The sequence below is a fragment of the Aedes albopictus genome, chromosome 1 (assembly GCF_035046485.1).
Source record: "Aedes albopictus strain Foshan chromosome 1, AalbF5, whole genome shotgun sequence".
NCBI classification, from domain to species: Eukaryota; Metazoa; Arthropoda; class Insecta; order Diptera; family Culicidae; genus Aedes; species Aedes albopictus.
The window spans coordinates 225440598-225463770 of NC_085136.1; the positions used below are offsets into that span (position 1 = coordinate 225440598).

The window sequence follows — 23173 nt, forward strand, 5'->3', positions numbered from 1 at the left end:
GAAGTTTGCATTTCGACCATTGCTTTGGCGCAGGGGCGCAAACGTCATAACAAAAATATCAAACGTGCTTTTGCTTTGGCCGGTTCTCGTTCGTTTCTCGCCCAAACGCGTGTGTTTTCACCTAGAAAATCCCGAAAATCGCCCTAAATCCAAACCAAAATGCGTAAAAAAGGACGTCGCAACAAGAAGGTCCCCAAAGTAAAGACGGACGCCCCGGAATTCGAAGAACCAACGGCACTCAAAAATGCCCCGCACACGTTCGTGATCCACCGTGGTGAACGGTGCTCCTCGGTGGTGGCGCTGTCGCGAGATTTCCGCCGTATGATGGAACCGTTCACCGCCAGTGCTCTGCGGGAACGACGCGTCAACAAGGTCAAGGATTTCGTACACCTGTCCGGATTTTTCCACGTATCGCACATGTGCCTGTTCTCGCTGTCCCCGCAAACCTTGTCGCTGAAAATCATTCGCATGCCCAAGGGCCCCACGCTGACGTTCCGGGTAAGTGAATGCCAGTCCTCTTCGTACGTTTAGCCATCTAATGAAAACATATCTCATTCCACAGGTGACACAATACACGCTGGCCAAGGACGTGATCAGTATGACGAAGAAGCAATTTGTAGACGAGGAAAGCTTCCACACTCCTCCGCTGGTGATCCTGAACAGCTTCAGCGGTGAAGGAAGACATCTCAAGCTGATGGCTTCCACATTCCAGAACATGTTCCCGCCGATTAACTTGTCGACGGTGAAGCTGTCGTCGCTAAAGCGATGTGTTCTCCTGTCTTACAATCCGGTTTCGAAGCTGATCGATTTGCGTCACTATTCCGTGACGGTGGTTCCGGTCAATTTGAACAAAGGCGTCAAGAAAGTCGTAACCCGCAACATCCCGAACATGTCCAAGTTTGAGGACATTGCTGATTTCGTGGAGAAAGGCCATTTGCTGTCGGACTCAGAATTTGACGACGAGGAAACACATGTAGTTCTGCCACAGAATCTACGCAGGGGAAATTTGGCGGATAACAAGTCTTCCCTAAGATTGCATGAAATCGGGCCACGCATAACAATGCGCCTGATGAAGATTGAAGAAGATCTATTGACAGGCGAAGTATTGTACCACGATTACATCCAGAAGAATGCCATAGAAGTGGAAGAACTACGCAAGAAGCGGGCCGCCAAGAAGCGCCTCAAAGAGCAACGCAAGGAGAAACAAGAGGAGAACAAGAAGAAAAAGGAACAGCAGAAGGCGGATCACAAGGCAAAGACGTCCGGTGGAACTCTTACAGACAGAGACAAGCAGCTGCTCAAGGATGCCGAGGAGGCCATTGGAGAGCAGTCGGATGAGGATGATACTCGCTACTATGAGGATGCGATCGGTGAGGCACCCGAGAAGGAACTGTTTGAAGGACAGAGTGGTACCCGGAAGAGGCCTTTCATTCCGAAGGGATCGAACTATTCGTTGAAACCGAAGAAACCCAAACTGGACAAGAAAAAGGAGTATGACGAAGACGACAGGGATGACCGTAGAGGCAGAGCAGGGCCAAGACAGAAGGGCAAAGGAGGCTTCAAGGGAAAAGGAGCTCCAGGCAAGAAGGGAGGTAAGTTCTCGGGAAAGAAGGTTGGTGGTGATTACAAAGGGAAGTCAAAGTATGCCGGCAAAAAGGGCGAAGGGAAAAGCCCTAAGGGACAAGGCAAACCGAAGTTTAAAGGAGGTAAGAAAAAATAGTCGATAAGGAGTTGCGTTTCAATATAACATAGATGATTATTGATTATGCAAGCTGCTTTATATGTTATATCACCAGTCCATTTTAGATAAGTATTTTGTACTTACCGTGACCGGCCCTAATTCTGCGCAGTCCCTAATTCGGCGCACTTTCTCGAATATACCACAAAATCAGGGACGCTAGTTCAATATTAGCTGCAAATATATTTTTCGAATATTGTTTCAATAGTAATGAAAAGGTTTGTGAAGAAAAATTTTTCAAATCAACGACCATTATTTTGTAAAAAAATAAAATGATGTTGCAAGTGCTGGAAATTGCCTGAAATCAGTGTCCGTTAGCGAAGCTGCTAAAAAGTTGCCTCATGAGCTGAAGCATTTTGCGACATAAATAATGAAGAGAATGTCTGCTTTTCCATGCGCATCCTGTACAGCTGTCTTCGAGGAATCAGAATCGGCAAAAAACAATTGAGTTTTTTTTCTTCTTTTCTTAATCTTCTTGTTCTTCTTAGGTGCGCAGAATTAGGAACCGGTATTAAATAGTGGTCCTAATTCTGCGCAGACATTTCAACACTAAGTTTTGAACATATAATTAATAAACAAACATTATATAAATGCCACCATAGTTATAACTAGCCTTTTCGAGTGTTCGGGTCATGTTGCATATCAACACGTGCTACCTACTCGGATTATAATTCGCTGACTTACCTTGAATAGTGCCTAATTAATTCCAAAAAAGTTGATCGAGTGTCAAGTTCTGTCAGTGTCCACACAGGCAGAGTGGAATTTTAGTTAAATTTCAAGGAACTAATAGTGAATTCGGACCGCCGCCAGCTCGCGGCGGTGCTGTTGTTAGGCGAGTTACCAACACAGACGCGGTTTCGATAGACTGTGTCAAACAGAGAGACCCGAGTGCAAGTTGGTGTCAAAAATAGTCCAAAGTCAGTTACACAATATCTCGTCGCGATTAAACGAAACAGTGAAGTGAATCCGAAAAAGTTCTAGCGATACCCGGTCAAATGACCGGTAAACCCCCCGCCTCGCTGGCGGGGGTACCAGACAACCCTATCGAACATCAACGTTGCGTCAGAGCCCCGGAATGGATGCTAAGCAAGGACGAGATGGGCCAGGCCATGGTTCTTATCCTACGCTGCAAAGTCCCCGAAAACGTAACGGACGACCCTCAGCTGCCGGATCCGTTCATCATTGGCACATCAGTCCAGTTAGCGGTTGGTGAAAAGGATGCTCGAAATGTGAAAGCGTCTCGCGAAGGTCGCGGCTCACGTTACCTCCTCCGTACAAATTCCCGAAGCATAGTTCAAAAGCTGACAAATATGACTGAGCTAACCGACGGCACACCCATTGAGATCTTTCCACATCCAACATTGAACACGGTACAGGGCATAGTGTATGAGCCGGATTCCATCAATATTGATGAGGAAACCATCAAGAAGCATCTGACTTCTCAAAACGTACACTCTGTTCGCCGCATCAGAAAACGAATGAATGGTAAGCTTAGGAACACACCATTGTTAGTTCTATCGTTCCATGGTACAGAACTTCCAGACCACGTGTACTTTGGACTGTTGCGGATCGAAGTTCGAGTCAACTACCCGTCTCCGCTAATGTGCTTCAACTGCGGAACTTACGGTCACCCACGGAAGTCATGCCAACAGCCTGGTATCTGCCTGCAATGTTCTCAACCGCTGCACGTGGCAGAAGGAGAGCAATGCGAAAATACACCCCACTGCCTCCATTGCAAAAAAGAACATTCTGTCAGGTCTCGGGTTTGTCCGAAATACAAAGAAGAAGACACGATTATCCACATGAAAATCGATCGTGGCATCTCGTTTGGTGAGGCCAGGCGCCTATACAACGAAGAACATCGTAGAGAAACTATTGCGCAAATGATTCAGAACCAGCTTAAGCAAAAACTTGTTGCAAAAGACCAACTGATCGCAGCTCTCCAAAAACAAGTTGCTGACCTGGCCAAAGAACTTGCTTCCCTTAAATCAACACTTCGCGAACCACAGCTACCGCTCGCTCAACGCACTTCGATTGGAAACCAGGCTTCTACATCTGGAACAGCACCCAAGACGCAGCACCAATCCAGGAAAGACAAAGGTTTCGTCATGCCGCCTGCCAAACCAAACGATAATCTTGAAAACGGAATCGACAATAGCATTCGCACCAGGAGCCGCAGCAACAAGCGAGTGCTGGAGAGCTCTACGACAGACCGCAATGAAAATCACGGTAAGCGTGTGTCGCATCATCCAAGAACGACGAGTAGTGCGACCAATTCGGAAACAGGATAGATCAAGAATCTACTGAAAAAGACACCCCAATCTTTGATATCGACCCGGCTTTCAACATGGACACGATCTCGGAAGAACGACAGTCACCAAACAACGGAAGAACGAACCCCTGCAACAATCTCATGGAACCTGATTATGGACAACGACCAAATACCACGCTAGACTACACCAATCACCGCCGAGCTTCCATCTCGGCTGCTTACAAGTGGACATTCTCGGCCTTGCCGGCCGCTGTTGCTTATAACTCTGCTATATCAGGTATCAGAAGGCCGGCTCCAGAGGCACGTTATCCTCCATTTGGGACATTTGTGCCATCGCCAAAATAACAGCCTATTTCATCATCTACCTGAGGGAAAAGGAAGGAAAAAGGATTTGGATGGGGATAGGGACAGGTAGGGAAATAGGAAAAATACCCTGGAAGAGGGTACTAACGCACAAGCGTACCACAATGGGTTCAAACAGCGCCCTGAAAAGGGCACTGTAATAACGCATAAAGCGAAAGAGAGCCTATAGCTCTTTACCACAGCGGGTTAAGAACAACAGAATATCCTGAAGATTCAGGTTTCTGAAGTCAGTTTCACTTAATAAGTGTTTACCGAATACTCGGAAACGCAGTTGCGCGAAAACTGGACAGTTACATATCAAATGATACGAAGTTCCATAATCGGATTCACAGCTATCACAGGCAAATGAATCAGCTTGCTGAATATTCGCCATGTGATAGCTGAGTCGGCAGTGGCCAGTCAATGCTTTGACCAGCATACTGCAATTCTGCTTAGACAGATTAGTTAGATACTTCGCCACCTGTAGAGATGGCTCAGCACTATACAATTTGGTTTGACGACATGACTCCAAACTATTCCAATATTGTCTGTGTTGAGTGACAGCCCAGGTGTGAATCTGAAGCTTAATCCAACACTTCGATATCGGAATAGCTGGCTCAGGGCCAATGAAGTCATGTGATGCTCCAGAGCGAGCTAACTCATCAGCCAATTGATTTCCAGCGATGGAAGAATGACCAGGTACCCATAGAAGGTGAACAGCGTTTGCTGAATTCAGCTCCTCGATTTGAGATCGACAAGCGATAACTATCTTCGACCTGGAGTTGGCCGAAGCAAGTGCATTAATAGCAGCCTGGCTATCTGAACAGAAGTATATTACTTTGCCCATTACGTGCTGCTGAAGTGCTGATTGCACTCCGCACATAAGAGCAAAGATTTCGGCCTGAAAAACGGTACAGTGTCTACCAAGTGAATAAGACTGATACAGCCTTAGCTCACGAGAATAAACACCAGCACCTGCTCGACCTTCGAGAAGGGAGCCATCAGTGTAACATACGATGCCGTCTGAAATACTTCTTTCCAGATAACCAGATGTCCACTCTTCCCGGGAAGGGAATTTCGTGGAAAATGTCCTATATGGAAAATTACAAGCAATTGTAAGATCACTTGGAGCAAGGACAATTTTGTCCCAATTCACCAAAAGTGGAAACAACGAGGTGTGTGTTGAACTGCGGTTCACAGGAGTTTCCTCTAGTAGACCGAGTACCCGTAACCGGTAAGTGCAAGAAAGGGCTTCTTGTTTGAGATGAATGTGTAGTGGGGCAACGTCAAAGAGAACTTCTAGCGCTGCCGTAGGAGTTGAAGAGAACGCTCCAGACATCGCCATTAAGCACATCCTTTGGAGATGGCCTAATTTTGATTGGACCGTTCTCACTTCACCCTTTTGCCACCACACAAGACATCCATAAGCCAATATTGGCCGAACCACAGTTGTGTAAATCCATTTGATATACTTGGGTTTTAGACCCCAAGTTGTACCAAAAGTACGCCGGCATTGCCCGAAGGCCATACAAGCTTTCTTGATTCTGAACTCAATGTGAGGTGTCCAGGAAAGCTTGGAATCAAGAATGACTCCAACGTACTTTACCTGTTCAGTCACATCGATTTCAGAATCAAAGAGACGCAAAGGTCGAACGCCATTACGGTTTCGCCTTTCCGTGAAAAGAACAATAGATGTTTTACTCGGATTAACCGAAAGGCCATATTGGCGACACCAACCCTCAACTACCTGAAGGGCGTTTTGCATCAGGTCGAAAAGGGGGGACCCTATCAAAAGGCGGAAACACGAAAGGCGGAATCACGAAAGGCAGAAACTCGAAAGGCAGACCACCTTAAGAGTGTAACGAAAGGCGGAAAATAACATAAGGCGTAATTTTGAAATGGCGGAATCAGTAAAAACCATCGAAACTTATCTAAATAGGATTCTAGGGAAACTGACGACTTTTTTAAACTGATCACGAGAAAGAGTTGGTGTCTGGCCATTTGGCCAAATGCCGTTTCCCGAATAATGATCAAAAGAGTTTAGAGTTGCGGACAAACGCCATGGGTTGCTAAAATTTTCAGCAAAGATTTGCTCTTCTTTCAACATAAGCTGTTCTTTCTAGTTTTATTTATAAGGAGTTTTTGAAATTCTGACTACCAATAATCATCATTTCCTTCTTTTATCCATAGGCTCTTCTTTCTAGTTTAATCATTTGGGGATTAGTTAGATTTGAAACTGCACATATTTTTATCAAAGATTTTTTTTAAATCGGCTTCAGGACCTCCTCTCCTCTTCTTGGCGTAACGTCCTCACTGGGACAAAGCCTGCTTCTCAGCTTAGTGTTCTATGAGCACTTCCACAGTTATTAACTGAGAGCTTCCTCTGCCAATGACCATTTTGCATGTGTATATCGTGTGGCAGGCACGAAGATACTCTATGCCCAAGGAAGTCAAGGAAATTTCCTTTACGAAAAGATCCTGGACCGACCGGGAATCGAACCCGTCACCCTCAGCATGGTCATGCTGAATACCCGTGCGTTTACCGCCTCGGCTATATGGGCCCTATGACTTCAGGACATTACCCTGAATTCCATTACCCCGAATTCCATCACCCCGAATGCCATTACCCCGAATGAAGTATCCACAAGCCTATCTGGAGACCTGCTCTAGATAATTAACGGTGCACCAAGTAGTACACCACATTTTCAACAGATTTTTTTTTCCTTTGAGGATATGTTATTCTTTCTGGCCTTACTACTAAGGACCTTTTTGGCATTCTAACTGCTAATGTAATCATTATTTATCCTTCTTTCGGTCAAAGGCTATTCTATCTAATTGTTCTTTTAAGGAATTTGTTGGCGTTGCAACTGTAAATATTTTTATCTGAGATTTTGCCTTCTTTTAATCATTGGCTGTTCTTTCAAGTTAGAACTGCATGATTTTATCAGCCAAGCTGGTTCATTCCGGGACGAACAACAAGAGTTTCCTTTGTTCAGAAAAAAAGAACATTTATAATTGAAGAAAAAATATCCGGGGTGATGGGTCATTTGGGGTAATGGAGTTCGGGGGCTTTCAGCGTTTCAGTCAAGTGTTAGGTCGTCTCGGTGGAAGTACACTGAAATGAAAACTCCATTAGTTTTTATGTGCGCAAAACAGATAAAAGCGAATCGGTGGCTCAAATCCTCGTTTTATGTGCGGCTTTTAGATTTTAAAGTGTTTGCATTAAATATAATTGAGTTGCACATATTTTTCATATGCACAGCTATGAATTCTAAAAATGATACATTCAAAACCCATGTTAACTGAATATAAATTTTGAATGTATCGATTGATATTTGAAAACGTTCAAAACATTTCATTAACGGAAAAATGGTGGAGCAAGACTTTTGTTGCTGGCCGCGTTTACCGAGTTTACGGTCGCTATTTCAAGTCTCCCGGTTGAATTCCTGCAGTTTTCTTAAGGTAATGTATGTCAATCATTTCCTTTTACGTAACGATAATCATAATATGCCAACAGATCCAGATCGAGGTTACAGCGCGGAAAAGCACGGTGAGCACAGAAAAACTTCCGGAAGATTTAGCCGAAAACCCTGCTGGAAAGCTCTACGACCGAAACGTTGCTTTTGGAAAGATCAATGCAATCACCCTCGCAATCACCACAGTTTTTTAATCTAGTTCAAAATAAAGATTTTTCATTATAAAATAATTAGTCTGAATTATTTATTTTCTAGAAAATCGCATATAGTATTTATTTGTGGTAACATATATAATTCAATAGGTTTACCTTCAAAATTAAAAAGTACGGACCTTTATTTTTTATGTGCATTGAATATAGAACCTAAGATGAGCTAGAAATCTGGTTCTATGTGTAACGCCAGTAAAATTTATGAGCAAAGTTTGATTGCAAAAATCTATGTGCGCGGCATTTACAAACTAGATGCGAATTATTTTTAGTGTAGATTGACGGTTGAAGGTACGGTTGATACACACTAAACTATGCATAAAAGGGCAATTCTTTTTCTAAAGTCGATTCCACTAACTGTGGCGTGAATGTTAGAATCACATAAGGCTAATTAAAATTTGCCGGACGTTTTGAACCAGCAGAGCAAACGGCCGGCCGTTTGCTCTGCTGGTTCAAAACGTCCGGCAAATTTTAATTAGCCTTATGTGATTCTGCCTTTTGTGATTCCGCCTTACGTAATTATGCCTTTTGTGACTTTCCGCCTTTCGATAATTCCGCCTTTTGTATTTCCGCCTTTTGTGATTCCGCCTTTCGTGTTTCCGCCTAACGTAGGAGACCCGATGTTTTACTCGGATTAACCGAAAGGCCATATTGGCGACACCAACCCTCAACTACCTGAAGGGCGTTTTGCATCAGGTCGAAAAGGGTGCTGATGCACATACCAACTAACAATGTTAGGTAGTCGTCGGCAAAACCATAAGTAGGAAAACCGCTATTATTGAGTTGCCTCAATAGCGTATCTGCTACGAGATTCCACAAAAGCGGTGATAAGACTCCCCCTTGTCCGTGTAGCTGCCGGCTTAGAATAGCACTACGGACCACCTGTTCCGGGGGTAAAAGTCCACCAAACAGGTAACCCCAATCCAAGGTGTCAGGCGACCCGTGCTGAGGGATGAATGGTTGAGGGGGTTTAAAACATGCTCGATCTTTAACGGAGCCCGTAGCGTGGGTAGATCGCCTTTTTGGGTTGCGTTGCGGTGTTAGATCTACCAAACCGAAATCTAGTGTCGTCCTATTTTTCAATTTTGGAATATGTGTTCTGATAATTATAGGCATTATAGTATTTAGTCCTTGCTACTGGTGTTGTGATGACTTCCAGTTTTTGAATAAAACTAAGTTTACCAACTTTACTTTGCATATAGTTAAAAACCTCACCATCTGAGGCTAAACTCAATGCAAAGGAAATCAAATTGGGTTAGGGATCCATGTATGTACTAACTCTTCGAAGACTGGAAAGTGCTAGTACGCAAGGAACATACTAGAATCCTTATTACTGAACACATGTCCCATTATTGGAATGATATTGCTGCTAATGTTAAAACCCGGGTCCTAAACCTGGGGAGAATTTAGCAGTAAAACAAGGATGATGCTAGGTTTCCGATGCATGGCCAATATCAGTACTCTTGTTTTGTTTTCTAAGAAAACAAAACAAAAACTGTATCAAAATCGATACTTTATTGCCCCTCAATGGCAATTGAGTAATGCGACATGCACTACACTAAGGATACGGGTAATGTCACAATAGATCTAAAAACTGGTCGCAGTGACAAACCCGAACAGGAATAAAAAAAAAAGACTCCCCCTTGGGGGCATCCACAAACACTCAATTTCCTAATCCCTGCTAGACGCAATGTCGGGAAGAGGTATCGGTTTTTGAGCATGTAGTGTCTACCTAATGTTTGAGTGCATAGGATATCTACCTACATGAAATACTATTCATGACAGTACCTAAATGTCTAGGTATGATTAATTATGTCTACCTAAGGTAGTATAAATACGGGTGGTAATTGAACCACACAGCGGAGACTGCACAAGCCTTGGACTGTCAACATCTTTGATATTCTTCTTTTGAAGAATATAAAAGTGGCGACGAGGATCAAGGAGCGTGTGATTTCTTGTGAGTTATTCCCGAGATTTTTTTCTTTTCTTTTTCAGGTTGTTGTAATAACAATTATTATTTTTGTGGAGAACAGAATTGTTCTTTTATGGTATTATTACCATTATGTTGTGAACAGAATGTTCTTTTTTGGCCTATGTTGCGTTGACGAAATTGTCGTTTTGTTTTGGTAATAACGAAATGTTATTTTTTGTGGTGAACAAAATTGTTCTTTTGTGGCGGAATTGTCATATGTTATGTTTTGGTAAATGGATTTGTGTTATTTGTACTGTTTTGGTAAAGTTGCCGATGTTGGGATAGCGAAATCGTCTTTTTGATTTTGTAGTTTTGTTTGCGAACATATATGTTTTTTGAAAGTGACTGACTCGTCAGTTTATTTGTGCTATCATTATTCTGGTGATGATTGTTATTTTTTGAAGTTTTCTAAAGGGGAAAGGACTGTAGTGTCTACCTAATGTTTGAGTGCATAGGATATCTACCTACATGAAATACTATTCATGACAGTACCTAAATGTCTAGGTATGATTAATTATGTCTACCTAAGGTAGTATAAATACGGGTGGTAATTGAACCACACAGCGGAGACTGCACAAGCCTTGGACTGTCAACATCTTTGATATTCTTCTTTTGAAGAATATAAAAGAGCATTTGGTGAATCCAATTGGAAATCATTGGAGATATACCATGACTCCGTGCGGCTTCCAATATGGCATCGAAAGGCACGTTGTCAAAGGCACCCTCGATATCTAAGAAAACACCCAAACAAGATTGCTTTTGAGCGAATGCTTTCTCGATATCGTAAACAACCTTGTGTGAAAGAGTCACAGTGGACTTACCAGATTGGTAGGCATGTTGGTTCACATGAAGAGGCACGTTGGCCAGATGAACATCACGGATATGATGATCCACAATGCGTTCTAAGCATTTCAGAAGAAAAGAGGTCAAACTGATAGGTCTGAAACTCTTTGCTTCTTCATACGACGCACGACCCACTTTCGGAATAAACTTTACAGTAATATCCCTCCAGGATTTGGGAATATACCCTGTAGCAAAACTGCAAACAAGTAGTTTTTTCAAAACATGTTTGAAATAATCAAATCCTTTCTGAAGCAAAATAGGATAAATCCCATCTGCCCCAGGAGATTTGAAAGGAGCAAAGCTATTAAGAGCCCACTCAATCGATTCTATAGTTACAATACTCCGAGCCGAAGCTAAAGAATCATAACTACAAGAAAAGACATCAGGATCATCCGAAGATGTAATATCCACACATCCAGGGAAGTGTGTGCTGAATAAGCATTCCAGAACTTCCTCATCAGAGGAAGTCAGATCGCCATTTGGCAAACGAAGTTCGTTCACCCGGAAATCCTTAGATTTCGCAAGGATTTTGTTTAACCGACTGACTTCACTCAAGCTGGAAACATTTGTACAAAGGTTTTTCCAGCCGGATCGTTCAGCAGACCGGAGAGCTTTCCTGTAGGCCTTGCGAGCCGACCTGAAAGCCTCCGAACCAGCCGAACGTCGTCTGTTCCAACTCTTTCTACATTGTGTCCTGGGTTTCGCCAGATCAGAATTCCACCAAGGGGTTCCTCTTGTGATCTTCACAGACCGTAGAGGGCATGCTTCTTCAAAAGCTTCCATGATGAAGGTCGTTGTAGTATCAACGGCATCATCTAAATCACTTGGAGTGTCAATGGATGGTGAATATCCATGAAATTTGGCTGCAACCAAATCAGTATAAAGATCCCAGTTTGTTGACCGAGGATTCCTGAAACGCAATGTTTGCGAAGTAACATTTAAATGTTCAAAAAAGATGTAGCGATGGTCAGATAAAGATTCTTCATCTGACACATGCCAATTGGTCAGCTCGTGACTAATTCTGCTAGAGCAAAGCGTTATATCTAACACTTCCTCTCTAGCAGATACCATGAAGGTTGGGCGGTTGCCTATGTTAAGTAATGCAAGATCTGTACTACTTAAGTACTCCATCAAACTGGAGCCTCTCAAGTTAATGTCTGAGCTGCCCCAGATGATATGGTGAGCATTAGCATCACTGCCAACAATTAGCGGAAGGCCTTTTGAAGTGCAGTATGCGATGACTTGTTTGAAAGCATCCGTAGGGGATGGTTCATCATGTGGTAAATACACAGAACAATAGACGTATTTCCTGTTGAGGTTTCCAACAGATACATCAATTGTGATAGCACATACATCTCTGGTGGTTAGTTCAGAGATGAGTGTAGCAACTATTGCGTTGTTGACAAGCACACAGGCTCGAGGCATGACACGCGAGTTTACCATTTCATGTTTACTGAAAGTGGCAAACACCGGGTTCACAAGGTTTCCTAGATAGAAATTTCCCTTACGAAAGTAAGGTTCTTGTACCAAGGCCACTTGGGCTGTACCATTTTGCATAAGTCTGCAAAGATTGATCGTTGCTGTTCTTTTATGCTGAAGATTGATCTGAGCTATCCTAACCGTAGCCACTACCCAAACTAGGTAAGATTAAACTCTTCGCAACAGCAGCACAACAAAGAACAGCAACAATAAAACCAAATCGGTATCGATTGGAAAACGCCAAAGGCGAGGATACACAGAATACACTGTGTAAATCGCATAATGCGAAACCATACAGGTGAAAATTTAAACTAATTAACAACATCTTCATAATCCCGCCCTTATTTAGCCTCAAGTGAGACTAAAGAAGGGCAGCTGATTGTCTCGGAGAAACACAAGGTCCACTGCACCATTGCTCCGGTTAGCGCAGTAAGGGATACATACTGTGGAGGGCGCCCTGGTACTCCACAGGCTCCGTTAGCGGTTAGGTTTTTATTAGACCCCCCTAGCCATTCATTCCTAGGCACGGTAAGCATAAAGCCGCATCACACCATGAATTAGGGGTCACCTGTTGGTGGATTCTTACCACCGGAACAGGCGGTCCGTAGTGTTATTCTTAGCCAATTGAGACAATCGCTACCGACACTACACAGCTATCTAGGCTGATCGAGAAAAGAAGTTAATATTGATGATCAACTTCATACGGACTCGAACAGCCGCAGACTAGACTACACCAATCACCGCCGAGCTTCCATCTCGGCTGCTTACAAGTGGACATTCTCGGCCTTGCCGGCCGCTGTTGCTTATAACTCTGCTAACTACGACCACTACATGAATTTGAACTGTGAACCATCGTCTAGTTCTACCCATTTTGATTCGCCAAGCGCGAGGCTTACCACGTCGACCCTGACCAGAGATGTCCCGGATCCGTCCGATGAGCCTCTGGCGGCAGTCGACGTGGGTAAGTCGTTTTGTACGGCAAGTATCCTCCCTTCAATTTATTCACCTGCAAATCAGTCAATCTGCCCAAACTTTCCTGCTGACATAGGTCCGACTGAAACAAACGCTATCAAGAACATCCATAGTGGATCAATCCTTCTTAGCCCATCGAGCGGGCGTCCTCGACGAGGGGAGGGAGAGCATGCAGTAACCTCCCCCCTCCCAGAACCGGGAGTGGATGTCTGGGGGGATTGGAATGGGGCCTGTCACGAGTGCCTTGCATTCCCTCAACCCTCCTGGAATCCAGTCGAGTCAAGCAACAACTGCACCAATACTGCAATGAACATATCCCATCGTTGGTCAACGCACACACGAACTAATGCCAAAGCTCCTGACGATCGATATCGGCTACACTACACCACCCTCAGCAAGCGTTTTGATGAGGAAAATACAGTACCCCCTTCACCTTCAGAAAAGGATGCTGGTCTGACAGGAGAGACGATCTGGGACGCCCATCCCAAATCCGTCGACCACCAAACTTTCAGCTCGACTGTTACTAAGCGGACACCCTTGGCCTTACCGGCCGCTGTTGTTTCCAACTCTGCTGCTTACGACCATTACATGAACCTCAACTGCAAACCATCTAGTTCTACCCATTTTGATTCGCCAAGCGCGAGGCTTACCACGTCGACCCTGACCAGAGATGTCCCGGATTCGTCCGATGAGCCTCTGGCGGCAGTCGACGTGGGTAAGTCGTTTTTAACGGCAAGTTCCACTACAACCAGTTTATCACGGAAAAGAACCGCCGTCCCTCAATCCTCCCGGAGTCTAGTCGAGTCAAACATCAACCGCACCAACGCTCCTAGGAACACATCCCATCGTTGGTGTTACCACCACCGCTGGGCACAACTCTAGTGGACCTGTCGAAGAGTGACCGGACCGAGAAATGTCATGACGCGATTGACACTGCAGTTTGACATTTTGGTAATCCAGAAGAGAAAAAACAACAAAGAAGATAAGTCGAGAATTACTTGCTAAAATTTGCTGGTAAATGAAAAGTATTTGCTATTGTTAAATAATTAAATTGAGTGAATTTGAACTAAAAGTAAACAAAAAGAATTCGGATTTGTAAGTTAAAATAGACTAAAATAAAATACCTGTGAATTATATACATTTATTGATATTTAGGCTCAACTATACAAAGCTTCGGGAATATTTGTCAGGTCATTGAAACCGCGTGAAGAACATCAATGATGTAAGTGTTTTTTTCCGCAATTCTACATGAAATTATATTACTATAAATAAATTATTTACAGTTTTGAGCTGTACGCTACACTACTGCTGCAAAAAGGTGTATTTCTTCTACGTGTCCTGAACAAATTTCTCAAAAATCATTGAGATGAAGCCCGGAGAGGAGGAACATAACCCCGAAAAGACCGGCTATGATTGTGCGCACTGTGAACAACCGAACCATGCAGATGATAACATGGTGCTCTGCGAAAAATGCCAAAAATGGTTTCATTTCATGTGCGCCGGCGTGACGTCCGACATTAAGAAGGTTCCTTGGTCGTGCGTTAGTTGCAAAAAAGCTGCCACAACAACAAACAACACTCGCAGTCAAGCCGAAGGTGGCACAGTTCTGGAAGTCTCCGATTCGATGGAAAAGGACGAACAGGAGAAGAGTGACCCAAGGACGTCGGCGGACGAGGACGATGAAGAAGAACGGCAACACCAGAAGGAACTGAGAATGATGAAAGATCGTTTCGAGCGTCAATTCCAAAGGGAAAAGGAGAAGATGATGATGCAGATTCGTTTGGAACGAGAAATGCTGGAGAGAAAGAAAGCGGTAGAAGCGGAACTAAACAAGATGCGGAGCGAGCTGTATGAAGAGTTCGAGTACAGCCCCGATACCCTGGATCAGGAAAACGGCGCCGTAGGTGGTAAACCCGTACCGAATGAGGAGCAATCAGATGCGGACTTGGAGAAGATGTGGAGGGACAAGCTAAAATTCCCGTACGAGCAACGCAAACCCATTGCTGACCCCCGGGGGGCTTTTCCCAAATGTTCTACGCCCAAAGAAGTGTCATTGCAACTGGGTACCATCAACGACCATCAGGGGCCACCGGAAAACGATTCGAAGGAAAACACACCGCTGAGGAACCCGCAAATACCAACAACGAAGGTAAACAAACCAGGTTTGCCATCTCTACCAGTGCCTTCTTTCTGTCCACCGGCGGCTGTTCAGCCACACGCTCCAATCCTGCGTCAAGGACTCCAACCCGTCGCAAATACGAACTTCTCTGTATCAGACGCGTTGCATGACAGTCGTGGCCAGGCTCCAATCCTTCCAGAGCAGGAGTTGACAAGAGCGCAGCTTGCAGCCCGAAAAGGTCCCTTCGCTAAGCTGCCAGTGTTCACGGGACGGCCAGAGGAATGGCCACTGTTTATAAGCAGTTTCAACAACGGGAATGCAGCATGCCACTGGACCGACCTAGAGAATCTTGGCAGGCTTCAAGAAAGCATCAGAGGGCCAGCACTGGAAGCCGTGAGGAGCAGACTGTTGCTGCCAGAATCGGTCCCAAGAGTGATCGAAACGCTTCGCCACCTGTATGGCAGACCGGAACAACTTCTTCATTCTTTGCTGCAGAAGGCAAGGAAAGCAGACCCTCCGCGTGCCGACCGCCTTGGCACATTTATCAGCTTTGGCATGATCGTCCAACAATTGTGCGACCACCTGGTGGCCTCAGGAATGGTTGAACATCTCGTGAATCCCATGCTCATTACAGAGCTTGTTGAGAAGTTGCCTCCCACCACGAAAATGGAGTGGGTTCGGCACAAGCGTCAGCAGGCAGCAGTCGATCTCAGCACCTTTTCGGATTTCCTTTCCGAAATCGTTTCGGAAGCAACGGAGGCCACACTCTATGCAGAGCCTCGAATCGATAGTCGTCCAAATCGAGACTGGAAGGAAAAAAGACCGAAGGGCAAAGAGCATCAGGGGTTTCTGAACGCACACGTCGGCGTGGAGCATTCGTCGCATCAGTTGAGCGACCAGCGCAAAGGAGGAGACCAGAACGTCAATCGTACGCCATGCCGCGGTTGCAACAGTCTGGAGCATCGGACCCGTGGCTGTGAGGACTTTCGTAGACTGGTCTGGAGCGACAAGGTGAAAATAGCAGAGAAGTGGAAAATGTGCAAAATGTGTTTGAACGAGCACGGTGAGGCACGCTGTCGGTTTAAAGGGCACTGCAACGTCGGAGACTGCAAGGAAAGGCACCATTCCCTTCTTCATCCACCGAGCTCTAACACACCTCTGTCTACGAACTGCCATGTGCACGACTCGGAGCAGCATCCCGTCATTTTTAGGATGGTTCCGATCAAACTGCACCATGAAGGACGCACCTGCAATGTCATTGCCTTCTTGGACGAAGGGTCCTCGTATTCCCTGATGGAGAGCAACGTGGCCGAACAACTCAAGCTAAAAGGAGCTTGGGAACCGATACTCGTGAAGTGGACAGCTGGTATGAGTCGGCTCGAACGAAATTCTCGCCGTGTTGACGTGTCAATCTCGCCGAGCGGATCCAACGAGAAACTTCTCCTACGAAATGTCCACACCGTCCAAGAGCTCCAACTGCCGGAGCAGAAGATTCGTTTTGCTGAGGTTGCCGCCCGTTTCAAGCACCTTAGTGGGTTACCTGTGGCTGACTGCTTGGGTGGCTCTCCAAAAATTCTTATTGGACTGAAACACCTACACGTGTACGCACCATTAGAGTCACGAGTCGGCAACGCTGGAGAGCCAATAGCGGTTCGCACGCGGCTTGGTTGGACAATATACGGCCCTCAAGGGAATAACGCCACCGGAACCGGGTTTTCTGGGCATCACACAGCTGTCGAACTAGCGGATTTGGACCTCCAAGAACTTCTTCGAAAACATTTCACGCTAGAGGAGTCGGGCTTACTAGTCAAGGTACTCCCAGAATCTAATGAAGATCGTCGAGCGAGAATAATGTTGGAGCAAACAACCCAGCGCATCGGAGACCACTTCGAGACCGGCCTTTTGTGGAAAAACGACGACCCTCAATTGCCGGACAACTACCAAATGGCGGTAAAGCGACTGAAGAGCCTGGAACGAAAGTTAGGAAAAAATCCAGAACTGGCGCTGAACGTGGAGAAGCAGATCGACGATTATCAGCGGAAGGGATACGCCCACATCGCTACTAGCAAAGAGTTGAAGGAAGCTGAACCGGGTAAGATCTGGTACCTTCCCTTAAACGTCGTGCTCAACCCCAAAAAGCCGGGAAAAGTCCGGTTGGTCTGGGACGCTGCTGCGGCCGTGCAGGGGAGGTCGCTCAACACCGAATTGTTAAAGGGTCCCGATCTTCTGTCAAGCCTTCCATCCGTCATGTGTCCCTTCCGAGAGCGGCCTGTCGCCTTTGGCGGCGATATTGCTGAAATGTACCACCAGATACATATACGGGCAAGTGACAAGTCGGCACAGAGGTTTTTGTATCGGACAAATGTTTCTGGACCTCCAACGATTTTTGTAATGGATGTTGCCACCTTCGGCTCAACCAGCTCACCGTGTTCTGCGCAGTATATCAAAAATCGAAACGCTCAGGAGTACTGCGAAGAATATCCAGACGCAGTTGAAGCTATTGTCGGCAAACACTATGTCGACGACTATTTCGACTCCACGTTCACGGTACGCGAAGCAGTCGAACGAGCAAAACAGGTCGTTTTCATCCATTCAAAAGCTGGATTCCATATGCGAAACTGGGTGTCGAACAGCGCAGAATTTCTCCGGCATTTCAACGGGCAGCCGGATAACCGCATAATACACTTCAACTGCGACAAGTCCAACTACACGGAGAGAGTCTTGGGTATGTCATGGAACACCCAGGCAGATGTTTTCGTGTTCGCAGTTGTTATGCATGACGACCTGAAACCTTACCTCATGGAAGAGAAGCTGCCAACGAAACGAATACTACTGAGAATCGTAATGAGCTGCTTCGATCCCCTCGGTCTGTGGACGTTGTTCACCGTTTTTGGGAAAATGATCATCCAAGATCTCTGGAGAAACGGGTGCTCGTGGGATGATGTTGTCGACGACAATTCGGCGAAAAAATGGTTCAAATGGATTGAGCTGCTGCCACGTGTTCAGGAAATGAGGATTCCGCGCTGCTATTTTCTAGATGCGAAGCCGTTCAACTATCAGGATTTGGAGCTTCACGTGTTTGCAGACGCGAGTGAGGAGGCCTATGGTTGCGTTGCCTATTTCCGTGTCCTAGTGAACGGACAACCAAGAGTAGCACTAGTATCTGCAAAGTCGAAGGTGGCTCCACTACAGTACATGTCCATCCCCAGAATGGAGCTTCTTGCCGCTGTACTTGGTGCTAGATTAGCTGCTGCAGTCAAAGCTAACCATTCTGTAGAAGTAAAGACTGTTAGGTTCCATATTGACTCCGCAACCGTACTTTCGTGGATCCAATCCGACCATAGGAAGTACAAACAGTTTGTGGCGTACCGTATAGGGGACATTTTGAGCCTCACTAGCCCACACGAATGGAACTGGGTCCCAACGAAATACAACATTGCCGATGTGATAACGAAGTGGGGTAAGCATGGTCCACCGATAGAATCCGATGGTGAGTGGGTACGCGGTCCTGAAATACTACGCAGACCAAAAGAAGAGTGGATTCAGCGTCCCCTACCAGCTCCAGGCGTTAAGGAAGAGTTGCGAGCTTATCACTTGTTCCACGAAATTTCGTTTTCCAATAACTTGGTCGACACTACTCGATTTTCGCGCCATACTATCCTGGTTCGAAGTACCGCTTGCGTATTTCGATTCATTTCGAATTGTCGCAAAAGGGTTAAAGGACAGCTGATCGAAACTCTTCAAGCTACGCCAAAATTGGAAAGGTCGATCAAAAGGGTGTTTCTTTCGAAAAAGACTCCGCTTAAACGTGATGAATATCGACTGGCTGAGAATTATCTGTGGCGAACGGCGCAGCAAGAAGGTTTTGCTGACGAGCGGAAGACATTACTGAAGAATAAGGAACTTCCTCAGGCAAAGTGGCATTCCATAGAACGATCCAGTGTGCTCTACAAATTGGCTCCTTTTCTGGATGAAGAAGGCGTGATTCGTATGGAGGGCCGCTCGGCGCATGCAGAATTCATCCCTTTCGAACAGCGGTTCCCAATTGTGCTTCCAAAAGGCCACGACGTCACATCGAAGCTCCTTTTACACTACCACGAAAAATTTGGCCACGCAAACCGGGAGACCGTGGTGAATGAACTACGCCAACGTTTCTACGTCCAACACGTTCGAGCAGCGGTTCTGCAGGTCATGAAGGATTGTGCGCGGTGTAAAATCATGAAATGTCGCCCGGCAATTCCTAGAATGGCACCACTCCCAGTACAACGTCTGACTCCAAAGCTACGACCATTCAGCTATATAGGGATAGACTACTTTGGTCCAGTAGTTGTCACAGTTGGTCGCCGTGCAGAGAAAAGATGGGTCTGCCTGTTTACGTGCCTCGTTACCAGAGCGATCCACATGGAAGTGGCTCATAGCCTAAATAGCCAATCCTGCATTATGGCTATTAGGAGATTCATCTGCAGAAGGGGTGCTCCACTTGAAATATTTTCAGACAATGGCACCAACTTTTTGGCGGCAAGCAAGGAGTTAGTTCAGCAAGTTCGAAGTATTGAACTGGAATGTGCAGATATCTTCACCGATGCGAGGACGCAATGGAGTTTCAACCCGCCAGCAGCACCGCACATGGGCGGGATATGGGAACGGTTGGTGAGATCGGCAAAGGAGGCGTTGAAATCTCTACATGAAGGCGGAAGGTTAACTGACGAAATCCTGCATACCGTTTTGGCTGAAGCTGAGGATATGGTTAACTCCCGACCACTTACGTATGTGCCTCAGGAATCTGCAGAATCCGAGGCGCTTACACCGAACCATTTCCTCCGTGGGTTACCTGCAGGAGAGCGGGAGGAAGTTAGGGCGCCGACGAACTCAGCCGAAGCACTCAGAGATAGCTACAAGCAGTCCCAGAAATTGGCTGACGTCTTGTGGCAAAGGTGGTTGAAGGAATATGTGCCTACGATCAATCATCGCACCAAATGGCTGGAGGAGCAAGATCCGGTGAAAGAAGGAGAACTGGTGTACATAGTTGACGGAAGCAATCGCAGAACATGGATAAGAGGCATCGTGATAAAGGTAATACGAGGCATTGACGGAAGAGTACGTCGGGCACTAGTGAAGACGTCGAAAGGAGTGTACCGTCGTGCAGTTGCTAAACTAGCGGTGATGGAGCTCAGGAGTAAATCTGATCCTTCCTGCAATTCCGGACCAGGTTTACGGGAGGGGGAATTGTTACCACCACCGCTGGGCACAACTCTAGTGGACCTGTCGAAGAGTGACCGGACCGAGAAATGTCATGACGCGATTGACACTGCAGTTTGACATTTTGGTAATCCAGAAGAGAAAAAACAACAAAGAAGATAAGTCGAGAATTACTTGCTAAAATTTGCTGGTAAATGAAAAGTATTTGCTATTGTTAAATAATTAAATTGAGTGAATTTGAACTAAAAGTAAACAAAAAGAATTCGGATTTGTAAGTTAAAATAGACTAAAATAAAATACCTGTGAATTATATACATTTATTGATATTTAGGCTCAACTATACAAAGCTTCGGGAATATTTGTCAGGTCATTGAAACCGCGTGAAGAACATCAATGATGTAAGTGTTTTTTTCCGCAATTCTACATGAAATTATATTACTATAAATAAATTATTTACAGTTTTGAGCTGTACGCTACACTACTGCTGCAAAAAGGTGTATTTCTTCTACGTGTCCTGAACAGTTGGTCAAGACAATCACGGGCCAAGTCCAAATCTTCTGACGACACGTCACAGTCGGACGACGACGAACGAATCATCGCAGCATCCTTTGCCTTGCAGTGGAACATATGTGGTCTCCGGTCACATCAAAGCGAACTCCAGATGCTGATCGCGAAACATCAACCCACAGTTATCGCCCTCCAAGAAACAAATGTAAACCCTCAAAAACTAACAGGAAAATTTCTTGGAAACAAGTACGACTTCTTGTTTAGTCATGGCTCAACTCATGGAAGACAAGGTGCTGGTATGGCCATCAAGAGCGGAACTCCCTTCCAACGGATCCCTCTGCAAACCAAAATTCAAGCAGTCGCCGTTCAACTCTTCGTTCCGGTAAAAATCACAGTAGCTTCGATATACTTGCCGCCAAAGGACAAAGACGCTGCCAGTCTAATGCAAGAATTACTAGATGAGCTTCCTAAACCAATACTTCTATTAGGAGACCTAAATGCACACCATACCGCTTGGGGAAGTCGGTGTAGCGGTGCTACTGAAGCAAGAAAAAGAGGCGAACAAATCTTACGTTGAGCACATAGTGGCTGAGGTGCGATGCAAAAAGATAAGAGATCGGATAAGCGTCTAAGCACACTCTGTGGAAACTATATGCAAAACGCATGAACCGCACATAGTAGATGAGTTGCGATGAGTGTGGAGATGCGATGGAGCTGCTTCGACGCATGTGAACGCAAGAGAACGCTTGTCGGGTATGAATTTTATGATTGCGCTCGTTGTGTATGCAAAGCAATGCGGATTTGATGTGTTGGGAATGCTAGTAGGTAATATAAAATGTATTAATATGCTGTTGTTTTTAAACATAACTCAATGCTTTTTCACATGACTTGCATTTTGACGGACCAGACGTAATAAAAATTTATCATACTGTTTATCGATCGCCATGTAAAATAGCATATTTCATTGCATATAAAATAGTATTCCATCAAATCGTTTAAGTTGTTTTACAGAATAATTTTGTTATTATATGTGTATAAGAAAACATTTTATTTTCTCTGTGCGGGATTTAAATTAAGTGATCAATGTTTGATATGGTCGTTTGTTCAGTGTATGTTATTCATGTGCAATTTAAAAAGTTTAAGGTTTTATGACATTCAACTTAATTGCTAAATGGATTCTGATTAAAATCATTCTCATAACATTCAACAAGGTATGTATGGTTATGGTTGATGTATAACGTTATGGGTTTCACGCATTACGGGCTAAAACAACTTTTGTTGCTACGGTTTGTTAAAAAATGTTCATACTGACAACGATGAATCATTTAACTAATCACTCTTAGTAATGTACACTGTACTTATTTTTGTGCGAGGAATATGTAAGAATATGAATATGTAATGAATACTATTCAAACATGGAGAAATAATAGTATGATTTCATTGAACATCATGCAAAAATTAAACAAAAAAAGTATTCTTACATTTTTTAAATTGGATGCACCATCTTTGTTTACTCCATCCATTTTCTCCGAATTTCAAATGAATTTGGTTGCATACGGTGTTTGGCGCAGTTATGTTTCAATAACGGTTGAAATTTGTAAATTAATAGTGAGATGTCATGATCCTATTCAAACTTTTACACATATTTTTTGAAGAATTTCAATTCATTGCTTTCATTGCAATTCATTGATATGGCCGAAAATTTTGTAATAAAAAAAACAAATAATACATACTTGCCGATTTTTCTTTTGTTACTTTTTACCGAGGCCAGCACAATCAAGTAGTCTACATAATGTTCTAATGCCGAAAATCAGTATAACAGTCTCATATTGATTTAAATTGAAATCAACACTCAGATAGCCCAGTCCGGAAAGTAAAAATATGTGTACACATAAAGACATCGCTCACGCAAATATTATTACATTTTGTACATTCTTTTCTTAAATAATTAATTCAATAATCTCAATCTTACAGTTACACCAGATATTATTTAAATAGGCCGGTTTTTGCTATTGCAACAGGATCAAAACTGACTAAGTTACAGCAAA

General features: G+C 44.6%; 3 protein-coding genes across 4 annotated transcripts; all 3 read left to right on the forward strand.

Annotated features, from left to right (window-relative positions):
- The first annotated feature begins 41 nt into the window (after positions 1-41).
- On the forward strand, positions 42-1766 carry LOC109415407 (protein Peter pan). Its single transcript, XM_019689273.3, has 2 exons — positions 42-498; positions 563-1766. The coding sequence occupies exons 1-2, from the start codon at positions 160-162 to the stop codon at positions 1718-1720; spliced, it is 1497 nt and encodes a 498-aa protein (XP_019544818.1). The 5' UTR covers positions 42-159; the 3' UTR covers positions 1721-1766.
- Positions 1767-2733: 967 nt separating this feature from the next.
- On the forward strand, positions 2734-4029 carry LOC109431828 (uncharacterized). Its single transcript, XM_029857343.1, has 2 exons — positions 2734-3223; positions 3272-4029. The coding sequence occupies exons 1-2, from the start codon at positions 2734-2736 to the stop codon at positions 4027-4029; spliced, it is 1248 nt and encodes a 415-aa protein (XP_029713203.1).
- Positions 4030-14157: 10128 nt separating this feature from the next.
- On the forward strand, positions 14158-21136 carry LOC115254316 (uncharacterized). 2 transcript variants are annotated; one of them, XM_062846339.1, is made up of 3 exons: positions 14158-14395; positions 14456-14522; positions 14584-21136. In XM_062846339.1, exon 3 carries the CDS (start codon positions 14667-14669, stop codon positions 20736-20738), a length of 6072 nt encoding a protein of 2023 aa, XP_062702323.1. In that variant the 5' UTR covers positions 14158-14395; positions 14456-14522; positions 14584-14666; the 3' UTR covers positions 20739-21136. The 2 variants fall into 2 exon arrangements, 1 of the variants encoding a protein (XP_062702323.1); XR_009996423.1 differs by having other exon boundaries at positions 14158-20889; positions 20950-21136.
- The last annotated feature ends 2037 nt before the right edge of the window (positions 21137-23173 follow it).

Excerpts from the sequence above, each read along its gene's own strand:
- LOC109415407 (XM_019689273.3), top strand. The coding sequence starts at position 160 with ATGCGTAAAAAAGGACGTCGCAACAAGAAGGTCCCCAAAGTAAAGACG. Across the intron at positions 499-562 it reads GCCCCACGCTGACGTTCCGG|GTGACACAATACACGCTGGC; the intron begins GTAAGTGAATGC and ends CTCATTCCACAG.
- LOC109431828 (XM_029857343.1), top strand. The coding sequence starts at position 2,734 with ATGACCGGTAAACCCCCCGCCTCGCTGGCGGGGGTACCAGACAACCCT. Across the intron at positions 3,224-3,271 it reads CATCAGAAAACGAATGAATG|AACTTCCAGACCACGTGTAC; the intron begins GTAAGCTTAGGA and ends TCCATGGTACAG.
- LOC115254316 (XM_062846339.1), top strand. The coding sequence starts at position 14,667 with ATGAAGCCCGGAGAGGAGGAACATAACCCCGAAAAGACCGGCTATGAT.